The 27,992-nt window shown below is 34.7% G+C and overlaps 10 protein-coding genes across 10 annotated transcripts; 4 read left to right on the top strand and 6 right to left on the bottom strand.

Annotated features, from left to right (window-relative positions):
- The first annotated feature begins 52 nt into the window (after positions 1 to 52).
- ATP7 (ATP synthase F0 subcomplex subunit D ATP7) lies at positions 53 to 1,364 on the top strand. The gene is made up of 3 exons (XM_018440171.1): positions 53 to 411; positions 659 to 763; positions 982 to 1,364. The coding sequence occupies exons 1-3, from the start codon at positions 118 to 120 to the stop codon at positions 1,099 to 1,101; spliced, it is 519 nt and encodes a 172-aa protein (XP_018296214.1). The 5' UTR covers positions 53 to 117; the 3' UTR covers positions 1,102 to 1,364.
- Positions 1,365 to 1,899: 535 nt separating this feature from the next.
- Positions 1,900 to 3,382, top strand: PHYBLDRAFT_107479 (hypothetical protein; the record flags this gene model as incomplete). Its single annotated transcript, XM_018427999.1, has 5 exons — positions 1,900 to 1,970; positions 2,109 to 2,235; positions 2,420 to 2,944; positions 3,154 to 3,246; positions 3,326 to 3,382. 5 exons carry the CDS (start codon positions 1,900 to 1,902, stop codon positions 3,380 to 3,382), a joined length of 873 nt encoding a protein of 290 aa, XP_018296213.1.
- A 1,961-nt stretch (positions 3,383 to 5,343) lies between these two features.
- Positions 5,344 to 6,692, bottom strand: PHYBLDRAFT_163295 (Homeodomain-like DNA binding domain-containing transcription factor; the record flags this gene model as incomplete). Its single annotated transcript, XM_018434771.1, has 3 exons — positions 5,344 to 5,406; positions 5,528 to 5,553; positions 6,434 to 6,692. The coding sequence occupies 3 exons, from the start codon at positions 6,690 to 6,692 to the stop codon at positions 5,344 to 5,346; spliced, it is 348 nt and encodes a 115-aa protein (XP_018296212.1).
- Positions 6,693 to 7,619: 927 nt separating this feature from the next.
- Positions 7,620 to 9,766, bottom strand: PHYBLDRAFT_34261 (hypothetical protein). Its single transcript, XM_018440027.1, has 3 exons — positions 9,192 to 9,766; positions 8,755 to 8,991; positions 7,620 to 8,618 (listed from the first exon to the last, which is right to left on the bottom strand). The coding sequence occupies exons 1-3, from the start codon at positions 9,751 to 9,753 to the stop codon at positions 7,837 to 7,839; spliced, it is 1,581 nt and encodes a 526-aa protein (XP_018296211.1). The 5' UTR covers positions 9,754 to 9,766; the 3' UTR covers positions 7,620 to 7,836.
- Positions 9,767 to 10,106: 340 nt separating this feature from the next.
- PHYBLDRAFT_71781 (hypothetical protein) lies at positions 10,107 to 11,189 on the bottom strand (the record flags this gene model as incomplete). Its single annotated transcript, XM_018442539.1, has 4 exons — positions 10,107 to 10,216; positions 10,419 to 10,517; positions 10,611 to 10,618; positions 10,903 to 11,189. The coding sequence occupies 4 exons, from the start codon at positions 11,187 to 11,189 to the stop codon at positions 10,107 to 10,109; spliced, it is 504 nt and encodes a 167-aa protein (XP_018296210.1).
- A 359-nt stretch (positions 11,190 to 11,548) lies between these two features.
- On the bottom strand, positions 11,549 to 12,104 carry PHYBLDRAFT_157472 (hypothetical protein). The gene is made up of 2 exons (XM_018433623.1): positions 11,815 to 12,104; positions 11,549 to 11,742 (listed from the first exon to the last, which is right to left on the bottom strand). The coding sequence occupies exons 1-2, from the start codon at positions 11,930 to 11,932 to the stop codon at positions 11,654 to 11,656; spliced, it is 207 nt and encodes a 68-aa protein (XP_018296209.1). The 5' UTR covers positions 11,933 to 12,104; the 3' UTR covers positions 11,549 to 11,653.
- A 258-nt stretch (positions 12,105 to 12,362) lies between these two features.
- PHYBLDRAFT_140272 (hypothetical protein) lies at positions 12,363 to 14,700 on the bottom strand (the record flags this gene model as incomplete). Its single annotated transcript, XM_018430374.1, has 6 exons — positions 12,363 to 13,033; positions 13,119 to 13,209; positions 13,299 to 13,344; positions 13,423 to 14,195; positions 14,262 to 14,317; positions 14,457 to 14,700. The coding sequence occupies 6 exons, from the start codon at positions 14,698 to 14,700 to the stop codon at positions 12,363 to 12,365; spliced, it is 1,881 nt and encodes a 626-aa protein (XP_018296208.1).
- A 1,603-nt stretch (positions 14,701 to 16,303) lies between these two features.
- PHYBLDRAFT_140271 (carbohydrate esterase family 16 protein) lies at positions 16,304 to 17,840 on the top strand (the record flags this gene model as incomplete). The annotated part of the gene is made up of 5 exons (XM_018430373.1): positions 16,304 to 16,397; positions 16,448 to 16,714; positions 16,798 to 16,859; positions 16,941 to 17,286; positions 17,383 to 17,840. 5 exons carry the CDS (start codon positions 16,304 to 16,306, stop codon positions 17,838 to 17,840), a joined length of 1,227 nt encoding a protein of 408 aa, XP_018296207.1.
- Positions 17,841 to 19,719: 1,879 nt separating this feature from the next.
- On the top strand, positions 19,720 to 20,990 carry PHYBLDRAFT_140270 (Homeodomain-like DNA binding domain-containing transcription factor; the record flags this gene model as incomplete). Its single annotated transcript, XM_018430372.1, has 2 exons — positions 19,720 to 20,236; positions 20,299 to 20,990. 2 exons carry the CDS (start codon positions 19,720 to 19,722, stop codon positions 20,988 to 20,990), a joined length of 1,209 nt encoding a protein of 402 aa, XP_018296206.1.
- Positions 20,991 to 22,179: 1,189 nt separating this feature from the next.
- Positions 22,180 to 23,685, bottom strand: PHYBLDRAFT_163289 (hypothetical protein; the record flags this gene model as incomplete). The annotated part of the gene is made up of 6 exons (XM_018434770.1): positions 22,180 to 22,234; positions 22,450 to 22,517; positions 22,805 to 22,897; positions 23,151 to 23,266; positions 23,374 to 23,423; positions 23,648 to 23,685. 6 exons carry the CDS (start codon positions 23,683 to 23,685, stop codon positions 22,180 to 22,182), a joined length of 420 nt encoding a protein of 139 aa, XP_018296205.1.
- Positions 23,686 to 27,992: the final 4,307 nt, after the last annotated feature.

Raw genomic sequence — 27,992 nt, 5'->3', positions numbered from 1 at the left:
GTGTGTGTGTTTTTTTTTTTATTATTATTTTTATTATTGGTTTTCCAATTCACTCGCCCTCCTTTTTTTTTTAAAAAAAAAAGTTCTTTCTATTTCACCAAAATATAAAAAACCAACATGGCCTCCGTTCGTGCAGTTGCTAAGAAAATTGACTGGTCCAAGTTGAGCGTCAGCCTCCCCAAGGAGACTGCTGGCTCCCTTGCCGCCTTCCGTAAGCGCAACGACGAAGTCAAGCGCCAGTTGGCCGAGTTGAAGGCTCAGTCCACCACCGTCGACTTTGCTGTCTACCGCAAGTCCCTCAAGAACCAGGCCGTCATTGACCAGGCCGAGAAGGCTCTCAAGGGCTTCAAGCCTGTTGCCTACAACCTCGATGCCCAGATCAAGGCTATCGACCAGTTCGAGGCCAAGGCTGTAAGTTTTTCTTTTTAAGAATGTCATTCTTACATTATTGTTATTACTGTTATTATTATTTTTCAAGAAACAAAAAGAAACATTGTCTTAATTGAACATTAAGACAATTGAGATTCCTTTACAATGCGATATGGACAATAATTGTGCTTCTATTGCTTTTATCTTACGCGTCCTTGTTTTCTTTTCTTTTCTTTTTTTCTCTCTCTTTATTTATTTATTTATTATTTTCTTGGAAATAATTATATAGGTTGCCAAGGCTCAGACCACCGTCCAGCAGATTGATGTTGAGCTCAAGGACCTCCATGCCACCCTCACCAACATTGAGGACTCCAGACCCATTGAGCAGCTTACTGTAAGTTTCTCTTATTTTATCTTATTTATTTATTTATACTTGTGGACTTTGGTGAACTTTTTGAAAGTGAATATATATTATAATTGTGCTTTGGAACCCAAAAGAAAATGGAAACCATAAAGCTTTAAGCATATATATATATATATATATAAAGAGAGAGAAAATGGAAATGAAATATATAAATCATCTATTTAATACTCTTTTTTGTTTTCTTTTAGGTTGATGATATCGTTGTCGCCAAGCCCGAGATCACCAAGAACATCGAGGATATGCTCCAGAAGGGCAAGTTCACCATCCCCGGTTACAAGGAGAAGTTCGGCGATATCTCTTACTTCTAAGTCTAGAAAGAATCGATCTTCAACAAAAAATAATAATAAGAATAATAATAATAAGAATATTAAACCAATTCATATCAAAAAAAAAACAAAAACAAATCCCCCTCTTCTATCAGAAATTCATGGTTTTATTTCCTTTTTCTTTTACTTCTTCTTTGGTCTTGCACCCAAAAAAGCAAAAAAGAAAAGACTTTACAAAGAAGGAAAGAAGAACATGCTATTTGTCTTTAAAGAAAGATATTAAAAAAAAATATGTTTTCTCTTTCATCTCTCTCTTATTTTATTTTATTTTTGGTTAAAGAAGTTATTCACAAATGGCCTCTTTATTACACGTCATTTATTGCAACTGTGCTGTCAAATGGGTGTGGTGATTGTGGAATCTAATCAAGTAAAACAATTACCTTGTGTATAATAGTCAGCAGAAGAATAAGAAAGAAGAAGAAAAAAGATACGAAGAGCAAACGAATAGGAAAAGAGTATAAAATGGCTGAAACTTTCTCACACACTACACTACAAATATGTAATAAGCATGTTTGTGTAGGCGTAACAGTAAATTGGGTTCTATACAATATATATATAAAAATATAAATATAAATTTATATATAAATATATAAAAGACAACGGAAAACTAAGCCTGTCAAGTTAGCTCATCGGCATTTTCATCCTCATTTCCTCATCTTTTCCCCCTTTTTTTTTCTCTTCTTCTTCTTCTTCTTCTCTCTTTCTTCTCTTATAATATTGTTGGCTTCTTGTTCTTGTTCTTTATATTACTGACATTTTTTTTTAAAAAAAAAAAAAAGAATGGAATCTTTTCCCGCGTACAGTGTGTGTGGTTATCTTTCAATTCTCTGCTGGCTTATTGTTTTTGCCCCGTAAGGTTTATTACAAAATAAAATAAATAATAATCTGTAGACACTATTTGAAAACGCGACTAAACCTACTTGTACACCTATTTATCTATCTAAACTATACACCACATCATATTTTAATATAATTGTATACAAAATAAGTCAATTATATGAAAACTACTCTCGTAAAAGTGGTGAAGGCCTCTCAATGACCTTTTTGATCATCTGGTTGGCAGGCGACATTTTTAATCTCGCTGGCGTCATTATGCAAGATCTCCTGCCGACCATGGTAAACCAATTTGACATTATTTCTTTACATCCCGATCTTCATTTCACCTAGATTCTTGATCATTCTTTTTTTTTTCTCTCTCTCTTGAAAAGATAACAAAAATAATTCAATTTTTCTTATATACAAATGTCTTTATACAAATATAAAATATAAAATATATATTTCGATCTTTGAATATGAGTAGTTTATTCTAGCATTGTGGTACACTGTGGCTGATATTGGTCTTGTCTGGCAAATCCTTCATTACCGTCGTGCCTGGATTACTGAACATGCGGTCTATGAAGATGAGCATCAGTCATTGAATTGCCAGAACCAAGCCAATTATCACACGACACCTGAATTATCCTCACTACCGGAAACCACTACCGTCATCACCGCGACCAAAGATACAAAGGCAGCCAAGTCCTCCAATACAATCAATTTCATTGGATTTGTTTCAATTACCTTGGTTACCATCTTGTCATGTTGTGCGTACTGGGCACCCAATTTAATACCTGGTAGTGACAATAATAACAACAACAACAACAACAAAAATAAGAATCAGCCTTCTTGGTCAATTGTTCCTCAATTGATGGGATGGACCAGTGCGGCGTTGTATGTCGGAAGTAGAATCCCCCAGATCGTGAAGAATTGGCGTAACAAGAGCACCGAAGGACTTAGTTTTGGCATGTTTATTTGCGCCGTCCTTGGCAATATTTTGTTTACTTTGGTAAGATGTCCGTCAGTATTTGTATATATATATATATATATATATATATATATATACCTATATTGATCGAATTTGTGATATTCATAAATATGTTGAAACCGACACTAAAATACATATACATCTTTACATATAAAAATGTCTCTATGTGTGTCTAACCTATACTCAATTCTTCTTGTTGTTACTGTTTTTTTTAATATATATATTGATAGTCCATATTCTTACGCTCATTGGATCCGGACTACCTTCTCATTAACCTCTCTTGGATAGTCGGAAGCTGCGGTACTCTAGTATTTGACTTTACTGTAAGAGCTCCTCACAATATCATTTTTTTTTCTCATGTGTATATGTTAATCGCTATCAAATCCTCCCAAAACATTACAGATCTTCCTTCAGTTTTTTGTGTATGATCGGCCCAAGGCAGTAATCCATATCGAGTAGTATGGGCAATTACCAATAGCTCCGTCCCAAAGTAAAACAACAACAAAGCATGAATATTATAAAGCAGTAAAATCAAACAAACAAACAAACAAAAAGGATAGATAATACACCATTATCATATGATATAAATATAAAGTATAAATACAAATCACATTTGCTTTCAATAAACCATTAGCCTTCTTCTTTATTAAACCAAAAACAAACAAACAAACAAAAGGTCAAGACAACTGAACATTGGGTATTATCCAATTGCACTAAAGTTAAAGAATAGTGACCTTCAAATTATCGTACTTTTTATCATTAATGTTAAATGTGCGCATGTAGTATTTTATTATTTTCGTTGTATTACTTGTTTCAAATATACAAACACACATGGATATGCATATATATATAGAAAGATAAGTAGATAAGCAGACAGGTAGAAAGTAGATCAATTTAAAGAAAGGAAGCCAAACAAAACTTAAATCCTGTTATCAAAAGTAAGATTGTCAACAAAAACAAAAACAACAGAAAGACACTTTTCTCAGGAACAAGACTTCTCGGGAACAGCACTTCTCTCGGGGATGAGACTTCTCAGGCACATTTTTTTCTTTCAATTCATACATCATCGAATTGCTCTCTTTATTTTGTCTTGTGTATTCGACTACTATGCATATTATGTTTATTACTCTCCTTCCACAATGATGTGTATTCATTAACTTCTCCTTGGTCATCTATTTTTCTTTCTTTCTAAAGAAACTCTTCTTCTTCTTCTTCTTCTTCTTCTTCTTGTTATTTTTCTCATACTCTATATGATCAGAGAAAACCCAATAAAATTATAAGTAACCCCATCTTATATATCTTTGAAAAGAAAGGGAAATATATCTCCGCAAGACTTGCATTTGGTCTTTATATTTTTAAAACAAGTTCATGAATTAATCTAGCACAGGTAACTCACGACGCAATTGTGTTTCCAATTGAGATGAGCAATAGTAATAAGCAAAGTGGCAAGAATCTTCTTTAGACTAGCCTGATATTTTACAAGAGATGGCTTTATGAATTTTTGAAAGGCATGAACAAAGTAGTTTACTGACTAAAATATTTCTTTATTTAAGAAGGATCTAATGGCATTGTCTAACAACATAGAAATCTAAAGATTCTCTAATTTTTTCACTTTCTTTGTTTCTTTAATCACATCAACTAAGAAAAATGTATCAAAAGCATCATATAATTCAAAGAATTTAATAGCTTTGAAAACCTTGGAAACTTAAAAAAATTTTAGAGGCTTGGAAGATTCTAGATGCTTAAAGGGCTATTCGGGTTATAAGGGTTATTAGGGGTATAAGGACCCTAATGGCTTCAAAGACACTAGAGGTTTTAAATAATTCAATGGTATCAGAAACATTCTTGTCACCATCATATATAGATTATTGTGAATATACTATATACAATAGTAATTGTTTAACTTTAAAGGGAATATCTGAATCTTGCACATATTATAGTCGATAGTAATTTTGTGTCCAATTGAAATAGGCAGTAGAGAATTAGGTAAAGTTAGGGATAAAATGACATGCCTTACAGCAATTAAATTTACACGAGAAAACTTCTGGATATCAAGACAGTTATAGAAATTTCAAAGGCTTTTATAACATTAGACAAATGGGTAGTGCAAATGTATAATGAATATTTAAATTGATAGCAGTATAAAAAGCATATAAGAAACTTTAGCAACAAATATTGCAATATACGAAATGAAGAAAAAAGAAACTAAGCAACAAGTGCAATTATTGCTGTTTTATTCGAACCAAGGTTTTCAATTTTTTTATGAGCTGTGTTTGTTTTTGTTTTAATATCAAATGTTTAAATAACCTTAGACAAACGGTTATTTCTTCTTAAACTGTCCCAATGGTGGCAACCAGTCTACCTCATAACCATATAAAAAGAAGACACACCAAAAGGAACATATCGAGATTCTTTTTTTTTTACTGTTGATTTCTCATAGGCCAGAAACGAGTAACTTGGTCAAATCTGTTAAGAAAAGCTTCCTGTTTTGCCCCCAATATATATATATATATATATATATATATATATATACAGTCACAATCAAAAACGTTTCGACCTCTGAGCCCAAAAAATGCATGAGAGAAATCATGGCATGTATTCAACATGCAACTGCTCCTCAGTAATAAAAGCTAAAGCATTCAAACTTCAAATAAAAGATTATATATATGTTTATTATTGAAATATAAAAAAAAATAAAAGATCAATATTTTGTATGACCTCCTTTGGCCTCAATTACAGCCTGGCATCGATGCTGCATGCTTCCGGCCAAAGTTGACGAAAGTTCGAGACCTATCCTTCGCCACTCTCGTTGCATTACAACCTTCAGATCTTCAACATTGTTAATACTGGCCCTCTCGTCACTCATGCGCCTCTGGAGAGCCCACCAGAGATGCTCGATGGGGTTGAGATCCGGGCTTTGAGCGGGCCAGTAGTCAAAACCTCGGATCTCATGGCTATCTTTCCACCACCTCGAGTACGACCCAGTATGACAGCTGGCGTTGTCCTCTTGGAACACGAAGCTCCTGTTTTGTTCCCGCGAAAGATTTTGGAACCAAGGGAGGAAGTTCTGAGCCAAAGTGTTCACGTATTGGTCTTGGTTTACGTTACCATCTAGGAACACCAAAGGGCCAAAACCACCGGCCCAGAAACAACTCCAGATCATCACACTACCCTTCCCCCACTTGGTTCCTTCGATGATATTTTCTTCCTTGAACCTTTCACCGACTTTCCTGATAGCTCTAGCTCCTCCATCATTACCCTCAACTGTGAACCGTGATTCATCTGACCACACTACACCTCTCCACTGGTCATCTGTCCAATTCACATGCTCACGGGCCCATTCCAGCCTTCTTTTCTTGTGGTTTTCGGTTAAAGTTGGCTTGTGAGCTGCGATATATGATCCGAAGCCCAAACGCTTCAGACAACTGATTATTGTCTTTCTGCAGACAAATACCTCCATGTTCTTTAAGGAAGCCCTTAGCCTAGAAAATGAGGCAAAGGGGTCCTTACGAACTATTTGAACAAGGTGTCTTTCTGTCCTCTCGTCAATCTTTCTAGGTCGTCCGGACCCTTTTCTTGGCTCGGGCGATCCTGTCTCGTCCACTCTCTTAATGATGTACTTGACAGTGGACAGACTCATGCCAACCACCAATGAAATCTGGGTCGCCCCGTAATTTGCTAAATGCATGTACATGATGCATCCGTATTTATAGGGATTGGCCTTTTCATATGATCCGTGGGTGTTTTCTGATGAATTTACGTCTTGCATGTTGGATTTGATTAATAATATTGGGAGAAAACAATGTTTTTATTTTTATTTTTTCGATTTTTTTTAGGCATTTTTTGCGGGGGTCGAAACGTTTTTGATTGTGAGTGTATATATAATATCTTAACTGTAAAGTTAAATTGTCAAACAAGTTGTCGATTTTGAGTTCCCATAACCGACTTTTTGGAATTGTAGTTGCATGACATTAGTTTGACTGTAATATAAACTCTTGTGCCTCGTTTGGATCGAAACGACATAGACAGCTTCACACAAAAAGTATAAAATAAAATAAAACAGAATACAATGACAGATTCAAATTAGTTCCAGTCGATCAGTTTAATCTTGACCTGCCTGAATGTAGTGTGATGGTGTTGAAACTGAAAAGCTTGATTCAGAGCTATGATAAGCTTTCTATATATAAAAAAAAACGTGATTTATATTTTACCACACTTTTAAAAGCATATAATATAGGGAGTGAAGGCTAGTTATTAACACTATTTTCTTAAAGAAAACTCATTGTCTTTCAAATTTAACTTTTTCTTATTATTATTATTATTTCTGTATCTATATCAACTATTTAATTATTAATATATCCACTACTCTTTTATATCACCAGCACAATTTTATCAATGCATTTTTCCTTGAACTGCTTGCTATCGACTTTAAAATACGACCTTTCTAAATCAATAAAAATAAAATAAAAGGTTAAAATGGACTGATCGTAAGTCGTATTCAGAGCATTTTTTTTTACAGCTTTGATTTCTGGCTGTTGCTCTATTATTAAATGAAAATGGTGGGTTTGTAGGTAATCAATGGTAGTTTATATCAAATACTCAATAGTCTATATGAACCAAGGCAAAAAAAAAAGAGATTCTTAATCATATTATATAGCCACTCAAAAAAGAAATTAAATAGAGAATTGATCTTATTGTTGTTTGGTTGGCTGTTTATTTACTTTTAGTTCTCTTGAAGAACAAAAAATGTAGGATGGATGCTGGGGAAGTATATATATTTTGAATATCTAGTATATAAAGTACAAAAAAAAACGTGTGTTTTGAAACAGTATTCTACGTATTATAAAGACCCTTTTTTTTGTTGCTTTTGACGGTACCGTTGCTGGTGTCGATTAATTAAAGGCATTATATTTTTAAAGCTTAGCCTGTTGCTGTTGAGGCTTGAAGAATGTTTCACTGACAACACGACGCTGAATCTTTCCGGTGGCAGTCTTGGGCATATGTTCAGTTACATAGATACGCTTTGGTACCTTGAATTTGGCCACTTTTGTAACCATGTACGAGGTCAATTCACGCTCAATGGCTCTGTGGGTTTCTTTGGAAGCCTCAGGACGCAACACAACAGCAGCATGGACTTCCTGTCCGTACATATCATCGGGAACAGCAAAGCTTACTGCCTCAGCTACCTTTGGATGGCTGAGAAGGACGGCATCGAGTTCAAGAGGAGAGATCTTCTCACCACCACGGTTAATCAGTTCCTTGATACGACCGGTCAGCACAAGATAACCATCCTTGTCTTTTTTACCCTGGTCACCCGTTCTAAAGTAACCATCCTTTGTGAACGATTTTTGGGTAGCCTCGACATTGTTGAGATATCCATGGGTGACATTAGCACCGCGAATGCACACTTCTCCCTCAATTGTGGGATTGCCTTCGTCGTCTAGGATCACAACCTCAACACCCTGGCCCAAACCTACGGACCCAGGCTTGTGTGGTCCGAACTTTGGAAGTGGGTTAGAAGTCATTTGGTGAGATGCTTCAGTCATGGCGTATGCTTCCAGTACAGGAGCCTTGAAGTGCTTTTCGATGGCATGGAAAGTTGCAGGGGCCAGACTTGATGAGCAGGAGCGAATAAATCGAATATTAGGGACCGAAGCAGGTGGGTTTCTCAAGAGGATCTGATGAATTGTCGGAACTGAAATGATAAATGGGTGTCGGGTTTAGTTTAGTTTAGGCTTCGTTATTCTTTCTTTTTTCCGCGCCAGCAAGCAAGCAACCAAACAAGTAAACATCTTATTTTTTTTTAAGAAAAAAAGAAAATGAAAAATTACCTGCAGTGTACCAGTTGCAACCAGTATCAGTAAAGTCTTTCCAGAAATGAGAAGCACTGAACTTCTGAGGAATTACAGCCGAGCCACCGGCCAAGAGAGTGGCCAGTAATCCACAGACCAGGCCATGTACGTGAAAGAGGGGCATAACCAGCATGGTTCTGTCTTTGGGATTCAGTTCATAGGTGTGCACAATGTTGTTCATAGAGGTAGCTAAGTTGAGCTGTGTAAGAGGAACACCTATTGGAGTCCAAACAAAGTAAATTAGCATAACCTATTTTTTTTTTCACAGAACTTAGTCATCCATATCCACACCAATACTAACTCTAACCCTAACATCTATGACTACGCTCACGCCCAATTCCATATCCTCATTTGTATTTGCATTTTTCATTTTCATTCGCATTCACATGCTCACTCTCCTTTACGCCGATACTTGCCTTTAGGTCTTCCCGTTGTACCGCTGGTGTGCAACAAAAGTGCAATATCTTCGGTCTGGGGTTTAAACGACTCGATCTTACGGTGGCTTCCGGAACCTTTGCTACCACCAACAAGCTCAACATCCAAAGACTTTCCATTCCAGTGGATCTCAACAACAAGAGCACCTCTGTCTCTGGCAGCAGACACGGCAGCATTCTTTGGGTCTTTGGAGGCACCGGCGGGAACAATCATAATTGTGCTCTGGGCATCCTCCAAGTAAAAGTTGAATTCGTCTTTCTTGTAGGCTGGGTTGAGAGGGGAGGCAATCAGACGCATGAAGCCGACACCGAGAAAAGCAACCACAAACTCGAGAGAGTTAATATAAGAAATAGAAATGGAGCTTCCGGGCTTTAATGCCTCGGCAGGGACAGCCTGAGACAACTTGTTGGCAAAATCGTAGATAACATCAAGAAGCTGTTTGTAAGTAAGAGAAGCAGGGATAGGCGCCGACGATGGAATGATGACGGCTGTCTTGTCCAGGTTTTGCTTGTTTTCGAAAACAGAGAATATTGTGGTTGCCATTTTAACAATAATTGTGGAAAGGGATAATGGATCATAATGCAAATGATCTGGTTTTATAAGCACCCAAAAAAAATAAATGAGAGGGACCCAAGTCACAGTGAATACAATGCGAATAAGAGGAGGGCATCCAATATTCGATTTTATTGTGACATCATATTGAGTCTTTTACAGAGTGGTAGAGATATATCACTATGGCAATAATAATAGAAAGGTGAAATACATAATATCTGATCTCATACTACTTTTGAGCTGTTTAAAGAAGATAAGAGCCATTAAGTTTTTCGTTGAAATATTGAGCAATTATCATAGTGCTTTCTATTTTGTTTATTTTACTCATCATTTGAACCACCAACCTATTCAAATAGATCTTCTTTGGTCAATGGATAAACGGAATATGAAGATCCAGTCTTTTCTTGAATCTCAGATTTACTCCACGCATCCTCTCGTGTTATGTGATCTATGCCTTTACCGCACATATACACAAATGCACGCACGCAAACATGATATAATTTTCTCTATTAAAATAAAGACCTCTTAAAGAGCTATATATGTAAGCGTTTAAGATTGTATAATATAAGAATCATAAAAATAAATAGAATATTTGCCAAGACATGGCAAATATGACGAATAAAGATTATCGTTTTGACATCTGTCAAACGTTGTACATTTATTGTTGAGTATGATCTCATAAACCGTGTTTCCCAAATAAAGTGTCTCAAATACAGATAAAATAAAAAGTTGATGTCGCTCTTGTAAAGACATCCCTGTTGCACATTCCAAAAATAATAATAATAAGCGTTATGTGTCTTGAAATCAAGGGCTACTTTACCCTCTAAAATTGAATAAGGTCTTCTTACCATCAATGCTTATATTTGTGTATACACAGATGGTTTATTTTATTTAATACATACGAATATATAGAAGCTTACAACCACAATCTAGATATATTTTGGTTTTAGGATAAGGTCGTCTGTCTTATGCGGTCTAACTTTTAGCTGTAAAAACAACTCATGAAGAGTGTTCTACCACACAATATACAGACACCTAGTAAAGGTGGTGGTGGATCTCGTCCTGACTATTGTTAATATTGATTATGTATTCTTTGGGAGCGCTTAACCATCGAAATATAAATGCTTAGAGTAATATTACTTTACACCCAAAGTTTTGCTATCCAAGTAATTCACTCTATAGCAAACGATCAGCAAGAGAACATTGCGAGTGCTACAATATTTTTGGCATTTACTCAACAAAAGTAGGTTATAGGAAGTATTGGCACGGACCATCAAAAATACCAAGTCTATGAATCTAACGTTGGAAGAAACATACGTAAATACCAGTCTTACGGACAATAGACTCCGTATCTTGGTCCAATGAAGGTACGGGCCCAACAAAATTAATGTCCAATGCGAATCCCAGCCATGAAAATTGTTAAGCATTTCAAGGCAAATAAGCAAGATGCTTCAGATCCAATATTCAAAATATAGTATCAAGTATATAATTTTGCCCTATTTTTTTTTGCCACGCAGTACATGATCACAGCATTTAGATATTTCCGTTTTGCCGGCCTTTTCAACAACCACGCTTTAATTATCTGTTTTTTTTTAATACCTTCATCGGGAAATAATGATAACCAAAATGAGAATCCCAAAAATAGGTTACCTGAACTATGTTAATCTAATCTGTTGGTTGAAGGCAAAATTTAATAAAATATGACGCCAGCGTCACAGAATATGGCGAAATCTATACATTTATATCGCTATGTGTAGCTGTGCTTATATTTCAAACCAGCAATATTGTGTCTTTATTATAATTGTGCCTGAGAGTCGTAAAAAAAAAAGGAAGGAAGAAACTTGCTTTGCTTGGGTGTAGTCAAAAACGCAGAGATATATATTTGGCGTGTTTATATAAAACCCATCCTACGCTTTGTATCCAAGGCTCTTTGTTGGGCGCGAGTCAACTGAACAGGTTCTGTATTACTAACAGGTTCCGGTAAGTCCCTTTTTACATCCCTTGGAGGACTGCTGTAATTTTTTGGAGAGGAAGGATAACCATAGAATTCAGTTTCCAAGTCATCTTGTATGCTTTGCTTTTGGCTGTGCTGAATTTCGTATTCATCTTTGAGATGATCAAGATCATCGAGGTCGTTTAATGTCAAGGTGACAATCGATGGCCGTTGCATCGTCAATGATGAGAGAAGTATCGATTATGAATTCGTTGTCTTTCACACAAATGTGACTTATTTTTCGGCTCCTCTCAGATCGAGACGGGCTTAAAATGTTGTAGCCATTTGCTCCCAGAAAGCCTTCATTCAAAAGTCAAAGATGATTGGGGACTTTAAAAATATAATTCATAAAGAAATATACCCTTTTTTAGGTTTTTTTTTATATAAAAGATGAAGTGCCTTGTGAAATGTACCACAAATAAAATATCATAAAAGGTTGATTAAATGACCATGATGAACAATCAACTGTTAGATAACCCAGAATTAAGCAAGTACACCATACATGGGGGTTATTTCTTCACAGTGACTTCTAGCTTTGGAACCAGGGGAGCTTTCAACTCTAGTCTTCTTTCTTTCTTTTTATAAATATTTATTTATTCATTACAGTCTAATCCACAACATTGTACTTTTGGTACACAGGCATTAGTGCAAATGTAAAGAATATAACCCAAGCAATAAAAAGCCATAATAAAAATATTCCAACGTAAACAAAGCTTCTCTTCTTGAGCAACTGGCTCCCAATTCTCTGCAAGGACGTGTGTTTGTGTTCATCGCACTCTGGGTTTGGTTTTGGTGTAGTTGTATTGTCGGGTATATCATTCGAACCGTCTTGCTCAGCATAGACTCTGTCCAAACGCTCTTCTCTTCTCTTCTTGTTAATCTGGAGCCAGCCATCCAAGAATTTTCTGTCCAATACCCAAAATATAATGGCCACCAGGGTAGAGCAGCAAGCAAGAACAATATACAGCACCATCACACCATCGTATTCTGAAGCCAGGTCGGTCAAGTTGTCTTTTGAATCTCCATCATGGAAAGTCAAGTCTTGTACATAGCCAACCAATACTGACACAATGGTGGTTCCGATATTGTTAGAGCTCTTGTGTAAGCCCATGCCCGTACCAATCATCTCGTGGGGCAGCAATAGAGGCGTCGAGCTCAGCAAACCGATTGGACCCAGTGCCAAAGCAAGGGAGAACATGATGAGTCCAACTTCTGGAGTCGCATTTGTAAAAGCCAGCAAAACCAAGGCAGTAATAAGCACAAGTGTACCAGCAAATACTACGTGAGAAGTATAGAATGAACAACAAAAAGCTTTAGATAAGATACTGGTATGAAGAAAAGGAGATGGAATGGAGAAACTTACAGACAAACAAACGCTTTCCGTACCGGTGAACAACAACACCCATAAGCGGGGCAGCAACTATAGGTACAACCTGAGTAAGACTACTTTGGTACTATAATAATAATAAGAAAGTCACCACAATGATGATAATCATAGAGTGAGCCGAGTGAAAATGTGTCTTTGGAATATCTCATTGCTTACACCTGCTGTAACACTCGTGGTGCCGAATCTGAATTGGACAAATTCACTATCGATCAAGAGTTTTGTTAGATACCAAGGCACATACTTAGATCGCCTTTACAAGTAGCTTATCCTGTTTAATTACGTTGCAATATCACTAAAGCTACTCAATACGCTCGACATCACCAGTTGGACCCAAGGCACCATCCAGAATATTCCTGGAATATAAAAGATCAAAGAAGCTGTCCATTTGAGGTTTTTGGAGTTTACGATATGCTGAGAGAGAATTGAGGATGTATGGGAGTTGTGTCTTGAGTGAGGTAGATTGGATGGCACAGACAGACTCCGAGAATATTCATCTTTTTCGAGGGGCTCTGGATGAATGGCATGTACTTTGGAATGCAATTGGAGCTCTCTTCCTGATGCTGTAGCATATCCATATTTGTATAAAGCAAACCAGTAGATGGAATTCATTACAACACCAAGGCCACAAAACCCTGTAGCAATATAGATGGGCCAATTTTTAGACCCCGTTGCTTCTATAATTGGGTAGCTGACCATCTTGGCTGCCCATTTGGTTAGACGGGCAACGCTAAGCATAAGTCCAACGATGATAGAAAGCTGTTGGTCTCTGAACCATCGGGAAAGAATAGCTTCTTGCATCGTTACAATCATTCCATCGCCCAGGCCATAAATGACTTGACCGGTGACCATCATGGCATAGTTATTGTAAGTTGATGCAACGGACACCAAAACACTTCCAGCAAATATGATGGTGCTCACAATTGTCGTAGATCGTATAGATCCAACGAATGATATATCGTCCACCAGGTTACCAACAAGAAGAGGTAGAATTGTATTGACAAGCGTGACAGATGAAAGGAGGATACTGAACTGTGTATTGTTGATGTTCATACTCTAATTACAAGATGTGTTAGAGCACGGTATTTAAGGAAAACAATAATCTTAATATATTGTACCTACATTTTTGAGGCTGGTCTTCAATGTGCCCACAGTTGCTTCCAAATAATGACATCCGACTGTATCAGCGAAAAACAAAAGTAAAGTAAATACCTGGTAACTCAGATATTCAAAGTTTTTTTTTCTCTCTCTCTTCTTGTTTTTCTTTTATGAAATTGTTTATTTAATCTCTTTACTTGCCTGGTATTGCAAGCATACACATCAAAACCAAGGTCTTCAATTGCCAAGAAGGGTCCTTGGGTGCTTTCTTTTCCCGACTTGTATAGCTCGATACAGAAAGGTCATTTTGTTCAGGGACTACGCCAAACAGACTTTGATCCAGTGAAACGGAGGCAGTGTGAATAGAAAAAGACTTGTCGAGACTCTGTCTGTTCCTTGAGTCGTTGTCTTCAATGGCTATTGATGGCCCATCAGAATTCTGATGAGATTTATCGCAGCTCATGATTGTCCAGAACAAACTTAGAACAGAGAAAGAAAAGCAATAATTCGATTAAATTTTTCGCTCTTTCTCTTACTGGAGTATTTCTTTTAGCAATTTTTGGTTTATTTGAGCGGAAATACTACTAACTTTTTTTGTCTTACGTTACTATCCTTTTTGTCTTTCTTTTTATTTCCTATTACCCATAAACTGGTCTATTTTTGTTCTGCTTGTTACTGTACTTTTATAAAGATATTTGCTCAATTCAAGGAAGATCATTTGTTAATTTTATAGAAGTTTCTCATTAATGTTATCCAATTAATAGCATTTATTTCGTTTATAAGCATTCTATTGGTAGAAAGGCAAATAAATGATCCTTTTTTTTATTTTCTTTATTCCAAATGGGTGCTTAATTTATCAATTTTAAATCCCTTAAATAATAACCACAAGGGTTACTTGTAAGAAGAAGAAAAAAGAACTTGGAGTAGAACAACCATTGACTGATATATGAATGTTTTATAATCATGCGAACGATTAATACTTAAATATTGCTATATTCTTACTAGCTTATATTACATATCATATCTATATACTTCTTGATAATTCAATGTCGTTTTTCGGCCAACTTACTAAAGAAGTGTGTGTTCATGTGTTTGGGAATAGCAACAAAATAAAATAAAATAAAATAAAATAAAGAAGCATGATGGATTTCATTTTTTTTCTTTGCTTGTGCCAATAGGTTAAAATTAGACTCCAAATTTATAGAAAATCAGTTATTCATTTTAAAAATATGTACAAAAGTATCTTGGAGATACTATATGCCCAGTTTTGTAGTTTGTGTTAAGAATTATTATTATTATTATTATTTTTTAAAAAAAAAAAGGCAAGTGGAGGATAAGAGTGATCTAGAGGGGAATTATGCTCGAGCCAATACAACTGAACTGTCTGACTAAGTTTATATTGAGTATTAAAAAGTACACATTTGGATTATGGTTTTTTTTTACTATTTAGATACATCTCTTTTACTTATTTCCGTTTTTCCGATCAGAGAAGTATATTGTAGATCTGTATCTTTGGAAGAAACCGCAGGTCAGGAACATATATTGGGGTTTGGCACTGCTTGTCTTATTGAAATAGCAATCCTTTCAAAAGATACTAGCTGAATTTGTAGAAGGAGGGGCGCTTTAAAGTAAAAGACAATAAAATGATAAAATCATATATTGAATATTTTCTTTAACAAGACTACTCAAAGTAATTTATTGTCCATGGTAATAATAAAGGCCTTCTATATTACATATCAACAAACAAGTTCTGGTTATAAATAAGAATATTAGGTTTTGTCTTTAATTCCCAGTTTTTGTTTTATAGGTATCTTTTTTTTTAACTATTAAGGCAATCCTGGGTGGTACTATCAGATGGCTGTTTATAAGGTTGTGAACCTCTGAAATTCGACTAAGCCGATATGGTTGAACACTGGGTTAGAGAATAATAGAATTTTCTTTTTGCACAGCCCCTCAACCACAAATTCTCTCAAGTAGTGTATTAGTCACGTGAAGCCTCAGCTTGTTTTAGGAACGTCAAGTAATGAATATGCTTTCCTTCCCTTGCCATCACATTTAGTCTAGATATGAAACCATTTGTGTGTCTTGCTCTCTTGTGTCTACCAGCTTGTATAGCCTCAGGTGTCAAACACTTGGTTGTCTTTGGTGATTCATACTCTGGTATGTAGAATGATTATCATAATGACCAAAAGTCTCATAATCAAGCACAGACACAGGGAATCGGCAACGGCTTACAAACGGTCCTCTTTGGAATGAAGATCTTGCTGTGGGATGGGATGCCTCTCTTAATAACTTTGCATTTAGTGGTGCATTGTGCGACAATAAGCTCTACTCTAATGTGTCATCAGACACTCCTCCAAGCATCAGAGATCAAATCGAGATGTACTACCGAGAGCAGATGAATCACGATCCTCTTGAGACTGTATATGCTTTCTGGGTCGGTGTTAGTGATATCCAGAAGACAATACAAGATCACGGTAAATATACATATATTGCTGCTGTAATTTGATTACTGTACTATATTCTTTTTCTTTGATCCTGACTGATCTATCAAACCCAGATCCAAAAGATCAAAATCCTCCAGATTTCACAAAGGTTGTAGATTGTATCAGCCAGCAAATGGTGAGCTCCTAAAGAACCATCAGTTTATTATTATGTTTTTAATTAACAGAAAACCCCCTCTTCCTTTTTTTCTTTCTTCAGCGAAATATCCGCAAGGTGTTTGGAGCCAATCGAATGATTGTCCTGAGTGTACCGCCGTTGGATCTTTTGCCATATTTTCAAGATCCAGATTTAAAGAAACAGTGGGGAGATGCGTCTAAGAGCTTTAACAAGCTTCTTGAAAAGGATAGCATTCTATTAAATCAACACCACAGTGCTTTGGAACTAGATATTATCCATGTACACACATTGTTAAGGGATATTGTCCAGAACCCGGCTAGTTTCGGGTTTGTGAATGCCAAGGATTCTTACTGGGATGCATGCCAAGGGCAATGCAAGGATAAGATGGATTCTTATGTATGGTGGGATAAGACTCAGTTGACAGGAGGTATATATATATATATATGTGTGTGTGTGTGTATGAATGTATGTGTTTAAGTGCTTATATTTTTTGTTGTCGCTTTCTTTTTATTTATTTATTTAGGTGCTCATCGTGCAATTGCCAACAGTATTCTTTTGTCTGGATCCCTCGAGCCATCTTCTTTCCTTGACGAGAATGTTGATGTCGAGGCACTTCTTGCCAAAAAGGATTCGATATACCGATCTCCTATATATAAGCCAAAGGCAAATACTGGACTTATTGAAAAGGTTATGAAAGACATTATGAAGGAACAGGGGGACTCTACAGCAAATAAGCCTGTGACAGACAACAAGAATGAAGGCGAAGATGGCGATGAGGATGAGGATCAGTATGATGATGGTTATTCAATTAATCATATTTATCTTTTCGTGATCATTATTGCTTTTGTCTGCATTGGCTTCGTATACTTTGCAAAGACGAAACGTACTGGTAATTTAAGCGCCCTGTCTGGTATTATTGGCAACAGAAATCAAGGCCGTGGTCGATTTATACCTCTTCGTAATATTGAAACGGAAGCCTAAAAACAAAGCACTCTGTGACGAGGACACATATTTTAGACAAGACCTCTAGACAATCTAAACATTTTGAGCTGTAAAATACTTGGTTTAATAAACAAACAAACAAACAAACAAACATTCGGTTGTACCTATCGAGTATATAGAACAAATGTCATGAAAGATATAGTGTTTTCTAGAAGTACTCGAAATAGAAGTGGCAACATCAATGAAAACATCATGTATTGGTGATTCCTTTTAGCCTTCTATCAAGGGATTCTATTTGTGCAACTTCATTTAAAATAAACTCTACAGACTGATTAAATAGTTTTCTTTTTTTCTTTTTACTTGGTATACAACCATCTAATCAGTGCACTCAAAGTTACGATCCCTATGGAATGTTTAGGATTTTCAGGGCAGGGTTCTGTGTGCAGGTATGCTTATCTGTTATTGAATTAGTAAAATATAATTTATCAAAGTCTAAGTTTATATTCATATACCGTATATCTAGCTCTTGATTTACAATAGAGTGGCAAGCGGATGTATTCAAATTGGTCTAGATATACATTGAAAAATAATTTAATAAGACAATTGTTCATTTGTTTTTTGTTTTTTTTAAGAGGGAAGAAAAAAAAGGTAAGCTCTTTAATAAAAAGCTACCAAATTTGACAAAAGCTATTTGCCGAATAAATGAAAGAAGTGTACATCATTGATCTGAGACAAAGCAACTGGCACACACTCTCACGAACGTTCTCTTGCTGATCAAAGCTCCAAACAAAAATGGTTAAACTAATAGAGACAGATCAGGAAAAATAAAAATAAAAATACGATTTGACAACGAAGCTGCTAATATTAGATATAGCCAACTAAGACGTCTGTTTCTCTAGTTAGTTTATATAATGATCAGTGGAAGACGTCCTGTCATTCTTTGTAGCCGTATTTTTTCTCTTCTTTTTCTCTTTGCTTTGTAAGTTTTCTTTCAAAATGTCCAAGGATAAGTACAAATATAACTCTAAGACATATCGCTATTCGTTGTTTTGGACAATAATTGAAAATAGTGAATAAAATAATCGAACATACGATAATTTGAAGCCAAGTAAAACAATTAGCATGTTTTCAATGTTGAATTGTTTCAATTGACTTTCATTAGCGGAAGCTCTAATCTCTATTTTATTTCATATGCTGTAAGCTGGTAGTGTCTTTAGTAATTCGAATTAAATGACTTCCATTAATAGAATCGAAAGTGAAAACAAAGCTGCTGCACAAACCACCGTTTAATATGTCATGCAAAATAAACAAACAATCTTAAACGTCTACTCCGGGTCGACCCACGTCTTCATGAATTCTTATTTGTTAGAATGTGCAGTCCGTCCGTGTATCGGCATCCGGAAGACTTTGTGCATTGCTGATTGGTTCAGTGGTATGTAAACGATCTTTATATTTAAGCTTCCTTGGGTTAATATGACCATAGCTCTACTAAAAATAACCAGTGCTGTAGATTATATATCATCATAACTCAAGAAGCATCACAAAAATACCAGTACCTTGTAATCTTAGAAATTAACATTCTAAACTACATTGAAAGAAAAAATAAATCAATTAGCCAGATATTTCAGTAATTAATTCGAGAGATACAATTACTATATTGTCATAAAAAGTGCCATGAAAAACAAGTTAATATTGAACAATTAAAAGAGAAATAAGTATCCTTCTGGTCAAGTACTATGCACTTGTCTGCTTGTTTGCTTTCTACCGGACTGTCAATTCATTTTGTTCAAAGATATTCATATTATATTAGACTTTTTTTTTTTTACTTTATTTTAAAGGTACAAAAATTTCTTATAAAATAAAAAGCTAAAGTTAATTTAACTAGGTACAGTCATCTTCATTTCTTCCTTGCTTTTTTATGAGTGTTACTCATTTTTACAATTTATATTGTGGAATCACTGATAATACTTCGTCTCAAATCACTCTAGGACACACTCCTTCTATCTTATTTGACGCACAGATTCAGGCCGATCTTTCTGATAAAATGCGCTTATTTCTTCACTCTTCCCAACTTTACTTATCCCAAAATTCAACTCTCGAATCGTATTTCCCTGTCACTCCATATATTAATGAAGATTTACCTCAAGAAAGCACAATTGACTTACCACTCCAGCCATCTACACCCAATCTGATTCCGGAGACCGACGATCCAGAAACTGGGCACATGTACATCGACGATAGATTCTTTAAAAACCAAGCCAAGGAGAGACTGTGCTGTACCGACCATGTTTCAGAGTTTCTAGAAAACGACAATATGATCCTCCGTTCAGGAAACAATGTACCCATTCTTCCCTTCAAAGATACTTGCTTCTACCCCACCTCACTGGAATACTGGGAGGATAATAAATTCTCAATTATTCCCTTTGACTACTCTGGTAAATATATATATATATATATTAACTCTGAAACGCATTATTTTTCTAAAATTCACTTGTAGATAGCGTACCCTCCCTTTCATCGTGCTCTGAAGAAAAGACATTCTTTGATGAAGATTTTACGGACCAGTTATCTCAGTCAAACTTCTCAAATGTAACAGAAAATTTAGAGTGCTGCAAAGCAGAAAGTCCTTCAGCCTGTCTTCAACCTTGTGCAAATGCTGAAATGAGTAAAGTTAATGACTCTATCCCACTTGATCCAGAGCCTGTCATAAAAGAGGAGAGCAAAAGTCCTTCTATTCACTCGTCTCTTCCTCCACAAGAAAAACTACCTACAGCTGACATCAAACCCAAGAGTTTCAAAAACACTTTTAAAAATGAAAACTTCTTCCTCAGACCAACCGTAAAGAAAACTCCTACTTGTGCTGTCAAAGACAATTTCCGAGATTCTGTAGCAAGCGTAAAGAGAACTGCGACATCATACGATTCCGAGACAACAAAGTATCTCAAGTCAGTCTTTTACAATATATATAGCAAAACCAACAAACTTTCAAAGACACAGCGCCGAGATCTCCAAGAGAATACTGGTCTTTCACCCAGAAGTATCACTTACTGGTTTTCTAATCATAAGCGCAGACACCCAAAGGATATTCAAGCATTTAAAAAGACTATCGCGGACTCCAAGGGAAAGCTCAAAACATACGAAGATTTCTTACATGTTCAGTTACAAAGCACCAAGAAGACTGTCTTATAAGCAGAAAAAGTCAAAGGAAAATCCTGTCAAAAACTAGTTTATACAATTATTCTCAATTTGGATCTATTTTCTATAAAAAGCACTGTAGTGCCCTTGTATATTTTACCTTTAGCAAAAGATATTCATGTAGCAAAGATCATACTTTTTTTCTTACTTCTTTAAGCTAAAAGAATTCTTTCTGGTTGCTGCTATTTCTCTTTGAACTAATTAATATAATATTAATTGTATATTTAATAAAATAACCATCAATTTTAATAAAAATATTTTTACCTTGTATAATTATTATTTTCAGCTTTAATCAATGCTGTTAAAGAATTGATATATTCACTTATTATGTTTTCTTTTTATTTACCAAATATACTCTATTTCTTCGCAATTATCTTGCTATAAATCTTGACCTTATATATGTTTTTACATAAAAAAAAGAAGGAACACACACACACATCTTGTAAAGCCATTAAACCTAAATTTATACATTTTTTTAGTATATACAAGATTCAATCAACCAAAGCAATCTACTTCTGATTATAATCCTTGTATCAAATCAACCCAACTTAATAAAATTATAAAAAGAAGATATGAAATAGAAACTGTACTTGATGTGATATATTGTCTATCGGATTTGTTTAATCTTACTAATGTGATATTTTATCTAGCAGAAGAGTTATGATGAAAAACTACATTGACATATATATAACGTATCAGATTATATCGTTTTTACAAGTCTATTCCAACACAGAATATTGCAGTGTTCTTATTATTTGAAAATTTCTTACTGAGTAGGCATAATTTCCATGTTTAAATGTATAATGTATGTACATATAATATGTGTTTACTATAGAAGCTTCTTTGCTATCCACAAAACCCCGTTCATTATGATTATATACTTTTGTTTAATAACACTCTTTCTTTAATCCCTCTCCTTTTCTACAAAGACATTTTATTCTTCAAATAATGTTTGTTGTTTTGTAATATATCAGAAAAATCAATACGTTTAGAGAAAACTCTTGTGTTGTTTTAACATTAAATCGTTCGTCATAAAGAGCTATCCCATAGTTGGTAATATCTGCACGCGTTGTAAAACCAATATAATCATTATTTTACAGCAAGAATACTTTCCTAGAAGCTCATATATCATGTATGCACATAGATTTTGTATTTGAGTATTTAGAAAGTATAAAAAGAAAAGTTAAATTGAAGTCTCGGCTAATGAAGAGATGTTCTCAAGATTATTTTTGAAAGTTCTAGAAACAACAAACAAAATAGAATATCGTAATACTTGATGTGATATGTACTTCGAGTGCCAAGGCAAAAATGGTATATAGTCTCAGTGCTTTCTTTTATTTTATGATAGATTCTTTGATATCTAATATATCCTTTGATTAAATCTACTTTAGATTTCCTTCAAGGTCAATTTTCTAAGCCAAAACTCGTTCTATATCAAAAATATCATACTTACCTCCAAAAGTAATATACATCAAGCCACCAAACGCGTACAGCACAGAAGATTTTAGTGAAAAGGTAATACTACATTTAACTTTTTATCATCTCTTTAGATTGCTTCATTTTCTTCTTTGGCGCGCTTTTCATCGAAGCATACATGTAGGCAAGCAATGTGTATCCTATTTATCAATAACATTTTTCTCATCACCCCACAGAAAAAGCAATCCTTAGGGTTATATATGTGAACTAAATAAATGCTAGAAGTCGGGGCTGTCTTCTAATTTTATACTTCCCGAATATACATTTTTTGGTTAAGATAACACGGTGTAATATACATGTATAAGTTAGATAGATGATGGTGATAAACTTACGGACAAAGTATCGGGCGCTTGCAGATATATGTATGAGGTATAGAATATAATATTATGTGCGTAAATATAAAGTGATCTAGAGTAATAAATGTACTGATATATACATTACAACACCAAAAATTTAGTGCACAGAATATAGATATAGCGTTACAAGGCAATACTAAGAGGTTCGCATATCTATCTGAGTGTGTTTGTTGTTATCTGGTATAATGCTAATAGAAAACCATTAGCACAGAATCACTGTTATATTACTAAAAATAATAATAAAAGGCTAAAGAAAAGACAAAAAGAATGAGGGAGTCGTCTATATAACGGCTTGTACGATATTGTGTCAGAGGTATTTTACCTTTGGGTTAACAGCATTTATCTCTTGCTGTTTTCTTGACCAGCTTGGAACAACATGTTTGGTGATGAGTTTAGGCAGTGCATTCTGAGAGGAGTTGTAGACTGACCGCACGTCCACTAAAGAAGGAAAGAGTGAATAAAATCGGTAGACTGAAAGTTATTTCCAAGTATTGATTCGCATTTTGTTTAGTTTTGATTGTAGAAAGTCACGTTCAATAATCTACCCAATAATATTAATGCACATTCTATCAAGATCCAACCAGCTCTTAAAAACCTGAAATGTAGAATAACTTTGAATCATTTCTCTAGTGGTAACGTTTATCTTCTATTCAATTTCATGAGTTTTTCTTTGCGGCGTAAAGATGCACCATATATTGTGAAATTAATATGACGGGCAGAGCCTAGTCTACCAATGTTGAATAACCAGACATAACAGCACTTTCTTATATGTCTTTCTTGTGTATTTTTGTATCCCTTAAATGTTGAAACTACACTTACGAGAGGCTTAATGCCAACAATTGCAAATTAGATTCCATGGCCGAGTAGGAACTTTAAACGTCTAATGTGTAACAGAAATGACTTTCTGTGTGAGACAAAGAGAAATCAAAAGTGCGTGTTTTGAATTTATTTAAGAGACGGTATAGCAACAAATTAGCTGTGTAAAAATAAATGGTATACAAAACATTTTTTCCCATAGGGAATTTTGAGATAGTGTTTTATTCAATATCTTCAACATGAAAGAAAAATAGCCAAATATTCTTCAAACAAAACGTATTTGTGGTGTAGAGCTCAAGTAATTTAATCCGAAATAACCAAGAAAGCTGTAGATGAATGGATAAAATATGAAATATCTATTTGAGTATTATATAGCAGATTAATATTTGGTTGATCGATTGATTTTTTTTTATTCCAAAGCATCTCCAAAATGTCTTTTAGCTCAAAACCTTCCCCAATATCTCTTCCGTTTATAGCTCTAAATAGTGCATAGAGTCCGATATTATGGAATTGAATTATACTTTTGATAATATTTTTATCAGAATTTTGATTTGGTATAGCATTTCATATGTTTTATAGGTGCAATGTGTGTACTTTTAGTAGCGATATTTCAATATATATATTTATATACACATATACATGTGTGTGTGTGTGTGTGTGTGCAAAGTCTTTTTATTTTATTTTTGAATCAAACTTTGTGAGTACGTATCTAAGGATCAGTGTATACAATCTGCAATTTGGAGAGACACGCGACGGTCATATTTACCAATTAATAGTGCGAGTTACTAATTGTCTATATACAGCCCCAATTAGATAGTCTAAAATTTAAAAATTGTGGGAAAAAAGAACATTGTAACAGAACATCTCGTAGCACATTTGATTTGTACTTGAAGATTCTTGTGAAACTAGCGGAAGTTCGTTTAATATTTCATAGATTAGACATTCTGATTGACTGACATCAAGTCTTAAGTAACTTTCTGTGCTGGCAAACGAATAAAAGTATAAGAGAATGCAAATAAAAACAGTGGAAATACATATAATTTGTTTTGCTCGTTCATCTTTAAAGAAAAGAAGAAGAAGATCTGTGAAATGTAACTTCTTGGTGTATTCCGAGTAAACATATTATCGATCATGTGTCGAATCAGTTAATATAAAGGAAAATGGTTTTTTCCCAATAATCTGGGAACTTTACAGTAAGGCTTCATTACTGTTAAGTTTATATTAGTAATAGAAGTACTTGAAATAAATCGCTAAAAACGGTACTTCTGTTCTTTAGTCGTGTATCTAAAAACATTTCAGGACATCCTTAAACACCAAAAAAGATAATAATAATATTAGGGTGGGGTTTAAAGAATGTCTTGATGTGGACAATATTTTTTTAGATAATGCTCCGTATAAATAAACTAAATTCGTTTAGTCCGAGATAAGAATTAAACTCTTTCCCCCCATAAACTAAACGTAAAAGTAATCAGGCTGCCTTACATTACAAGATAGATACAAAGGCAAGGTCTACATGGCAGTAGTACTTGCTTTAAAAGTGCTTAAAATCTTGTGTGTAGAATATAATAAAGCAAATTCAAGTACGTTCTGATATAGCCTTAAACCTCCAGATTCAGATTGCCACCTTTGCTACGCAGTTTATTTGGAAAGCCTAATAGGCTACTGGTTTTGACAGCCAGGATTTTTTTCTTATTTTTTCTTATTGTATTTAAATGTAATCATTAGCAAGATTTGCATGTTCCAGGTTTACATGTTGCAGGTTCTAGCTATATAAATAAATTTCTTAAAAAAAATGAATAAATTATAGCTTGTACAAACGAGACCAAAAATAATAATTATATGTTCTTTTATAATTTCATGATAATCCTAGGGAACCGACATCTTGATTTTACCAGACTACCTAAATGTGGCCTTTATGCAAAGTCAAATAATTATACCTGGTCTCAAACGATTTATAATTATCATTATACTACAGTTAGTTTAATAGAGATGGTGAGGACCAGTAGCGTTCTATTAGATGAAGATTGATTTCATCAAAAAATATATCTTTCTTGATTTTAAAGCTATATGTAATATCATGTTGAGTACTCTTATGATAATGAACCGTGGTATGAGTCAAGTTCACCAAAAAAAAAAAAAATCTGCTAATAGCCAAGTCGATTGACCTTGTTCATTAAAAAGCTTCTAGCCTGATTCATTGCAGAAAAAGTTTGATATAGTAGAGACGGCTCATATGGCACTTTCGATTCTATGGGAATATCGCTGTCTTTTGCTTCCTTCATAAGGTATTTCAAACCTTCAACATGTTCATTTCAATTCTTATGCTCACCTCCACAGATTCACGCACCAGCCTCTCTATCTCACAAAGGCTCCCTTCCCAGTAGGACTTTTCTTTTTATCTTTGGCAATGTCCACTGCATAACTTTCTTTCCTCTGCTTCTATCCTTCATGTAATTGTCCCCAGCTTTGTTACATCTTCTGAGTGTCGTATTTGTGGCTCCTCCACTCAAACTTCTGAAAAATTCCTTGCTGAACGTCCCCCTGTCTGGTAGGCTTGGTTAATAATATTTTCCAGGTGGATTAGACGGCATCTCATCAGTAGAACCACAATTCTCTGCAACTTTTATGCACTCAACATCACACCCCTCTTCCCAAAAATATTGATCCATATCATTTTTTTAATGGCGTACTTTTCGTGGTTTGGAAGGCATACTGATATATACTCTTTGATGGTATGTCTTTTGTTTCTGTCAATATAGTTGCTTCTGTGAACAAATCGCTACAATCTCTCTTTCAGTCATTCCATCTCATAGACTAGTACTTTCTTTCTCTATTTTGCTTTTTTATTATCTGTATTTCCTGTATTTATTTTTGTATTTGTACTCATGAGTTTACTGTTTATCTGCACACTTTGTGTATTCCTCAACACCTCTTCTTTATAAGAAGTAAGACCTGTATTTTTTATTGGGAAATTTAATAAAATTGTCTTCTACAAATCTACCAATATACATGGAAGAGTACAAAAAGATATAGTCAGCATAAAGAAAATATTCTCTAACTTCTATAGAGGTCTGGGCTATAGACTACTCACAATTATATTGAGTAAATCCTAGTTTCTTTCGTGAAACTTTTGTATTTTACTTTCTATGTTTCTTATATAACATTACATTTAAGTCAGTTATTTTATTAGTAACGAGTTGATAGCTTGAATCACAGATACTACCAAAATATAAAATATGCTTATATGAGCATATCAAATAAATTTAATCTAAGCTAAAAGATTAATATAAATCTAAACTCATTGGTTATTATTTCTTTACATATAGGATGTATTTTCATCTCAATGGAGGGAAAGCTTGAAGAGCGAGCGGCACTTGTATAAGGTATATTTTAAAAGCTATATACATTTTTTTCTCTTATAGACTACTGGACTTTTATTTCTTTCTTTTAAGAGTCGTTACAAATATTTCATTTTTCTTGAGCTTTCTAACTCTATAAAATATCAACAGAACTTTAATGCAGTCAAACTCAAACCCATTCCAAAAAAAAAACAGACGAGTGTGGTGGTACCTAACACACACACCCACTTTCTTTTTTTGAAAGAACGTCAATCGTCACTTCAACTACTTTAACGGAGTTGAGTTTCACGAGTTCCTTTTCAGTGAAGAGGACTAAAGTAAATGGAGTCTTCCATCTACTTTACACATCTCTTCTATTCTTTCATCGCTGACGTGTACACCTGCAAAAAAAAACCAAGAGGAAAAAATGCGTGACTACTTTAACATGCATGTGACTACCAAAGCGAAAAACCATAAAAAAAAGCAAAAGTAAACAAAAAAGGACGCAAAAAAAAACAGAAAAAGACGAGCGACAACGATGCGAAACCTTATTTACCATCAAGAACTACAATTCTATTCATGTGGATAACTCATTAGCCTATATATAACTCTCATCATGTTCTTTCAGAAATGAGTCTGTCAGGACATTGCGCATTAAAGATCAATTTTCTATTTTTCTCATTCAAACTGACACCCGATGTTGATTCGCGTATCCTTTTAACGACGACTCATGATAGAAAGCAAGAGTTTTTAGGGAAAAAACAGAATTCACACGCGCTTAAAAATTGTTGAACTCTTGAATGTACTTGGTTTATGGACATACAGTCATTTCCTGATCGATTTCTTAGAAATATAAGAGAGTTTTGACTATTACAAGAATAATATCCAAGCTTTTATATATGATATATAAAAAAATATGTACAGTTTTTAATATTGAACAATATAGGATATATCAAAATACAAGAGAAGGGTCTTTTTAAAAAAGCTTGATTCTATTTTGTAGGATATAG

This window comes from Phycomyces blakesleeanus (assembly GCF_001638985.1).
Source record: "Phycomyces blakesleeanus NRRL 1555(-) unplaced genomic scaffold PHYBLscaffold_3, whole genome shotgun sequence".
In the NCBI taxonomy this organism is placed as follows: domain Eukaryota; kingdom Fungi; phylum Mucoromycota; class Mucoromycetes; order Mucorales; family Phycomycetaceae; genus Phycomyces; species Phycomyces blakesleeanus.
Note: the sequence above shows the minus strand (reverse complement) of the source record. Positions and strands in the feature narration are given on the sequence as shown.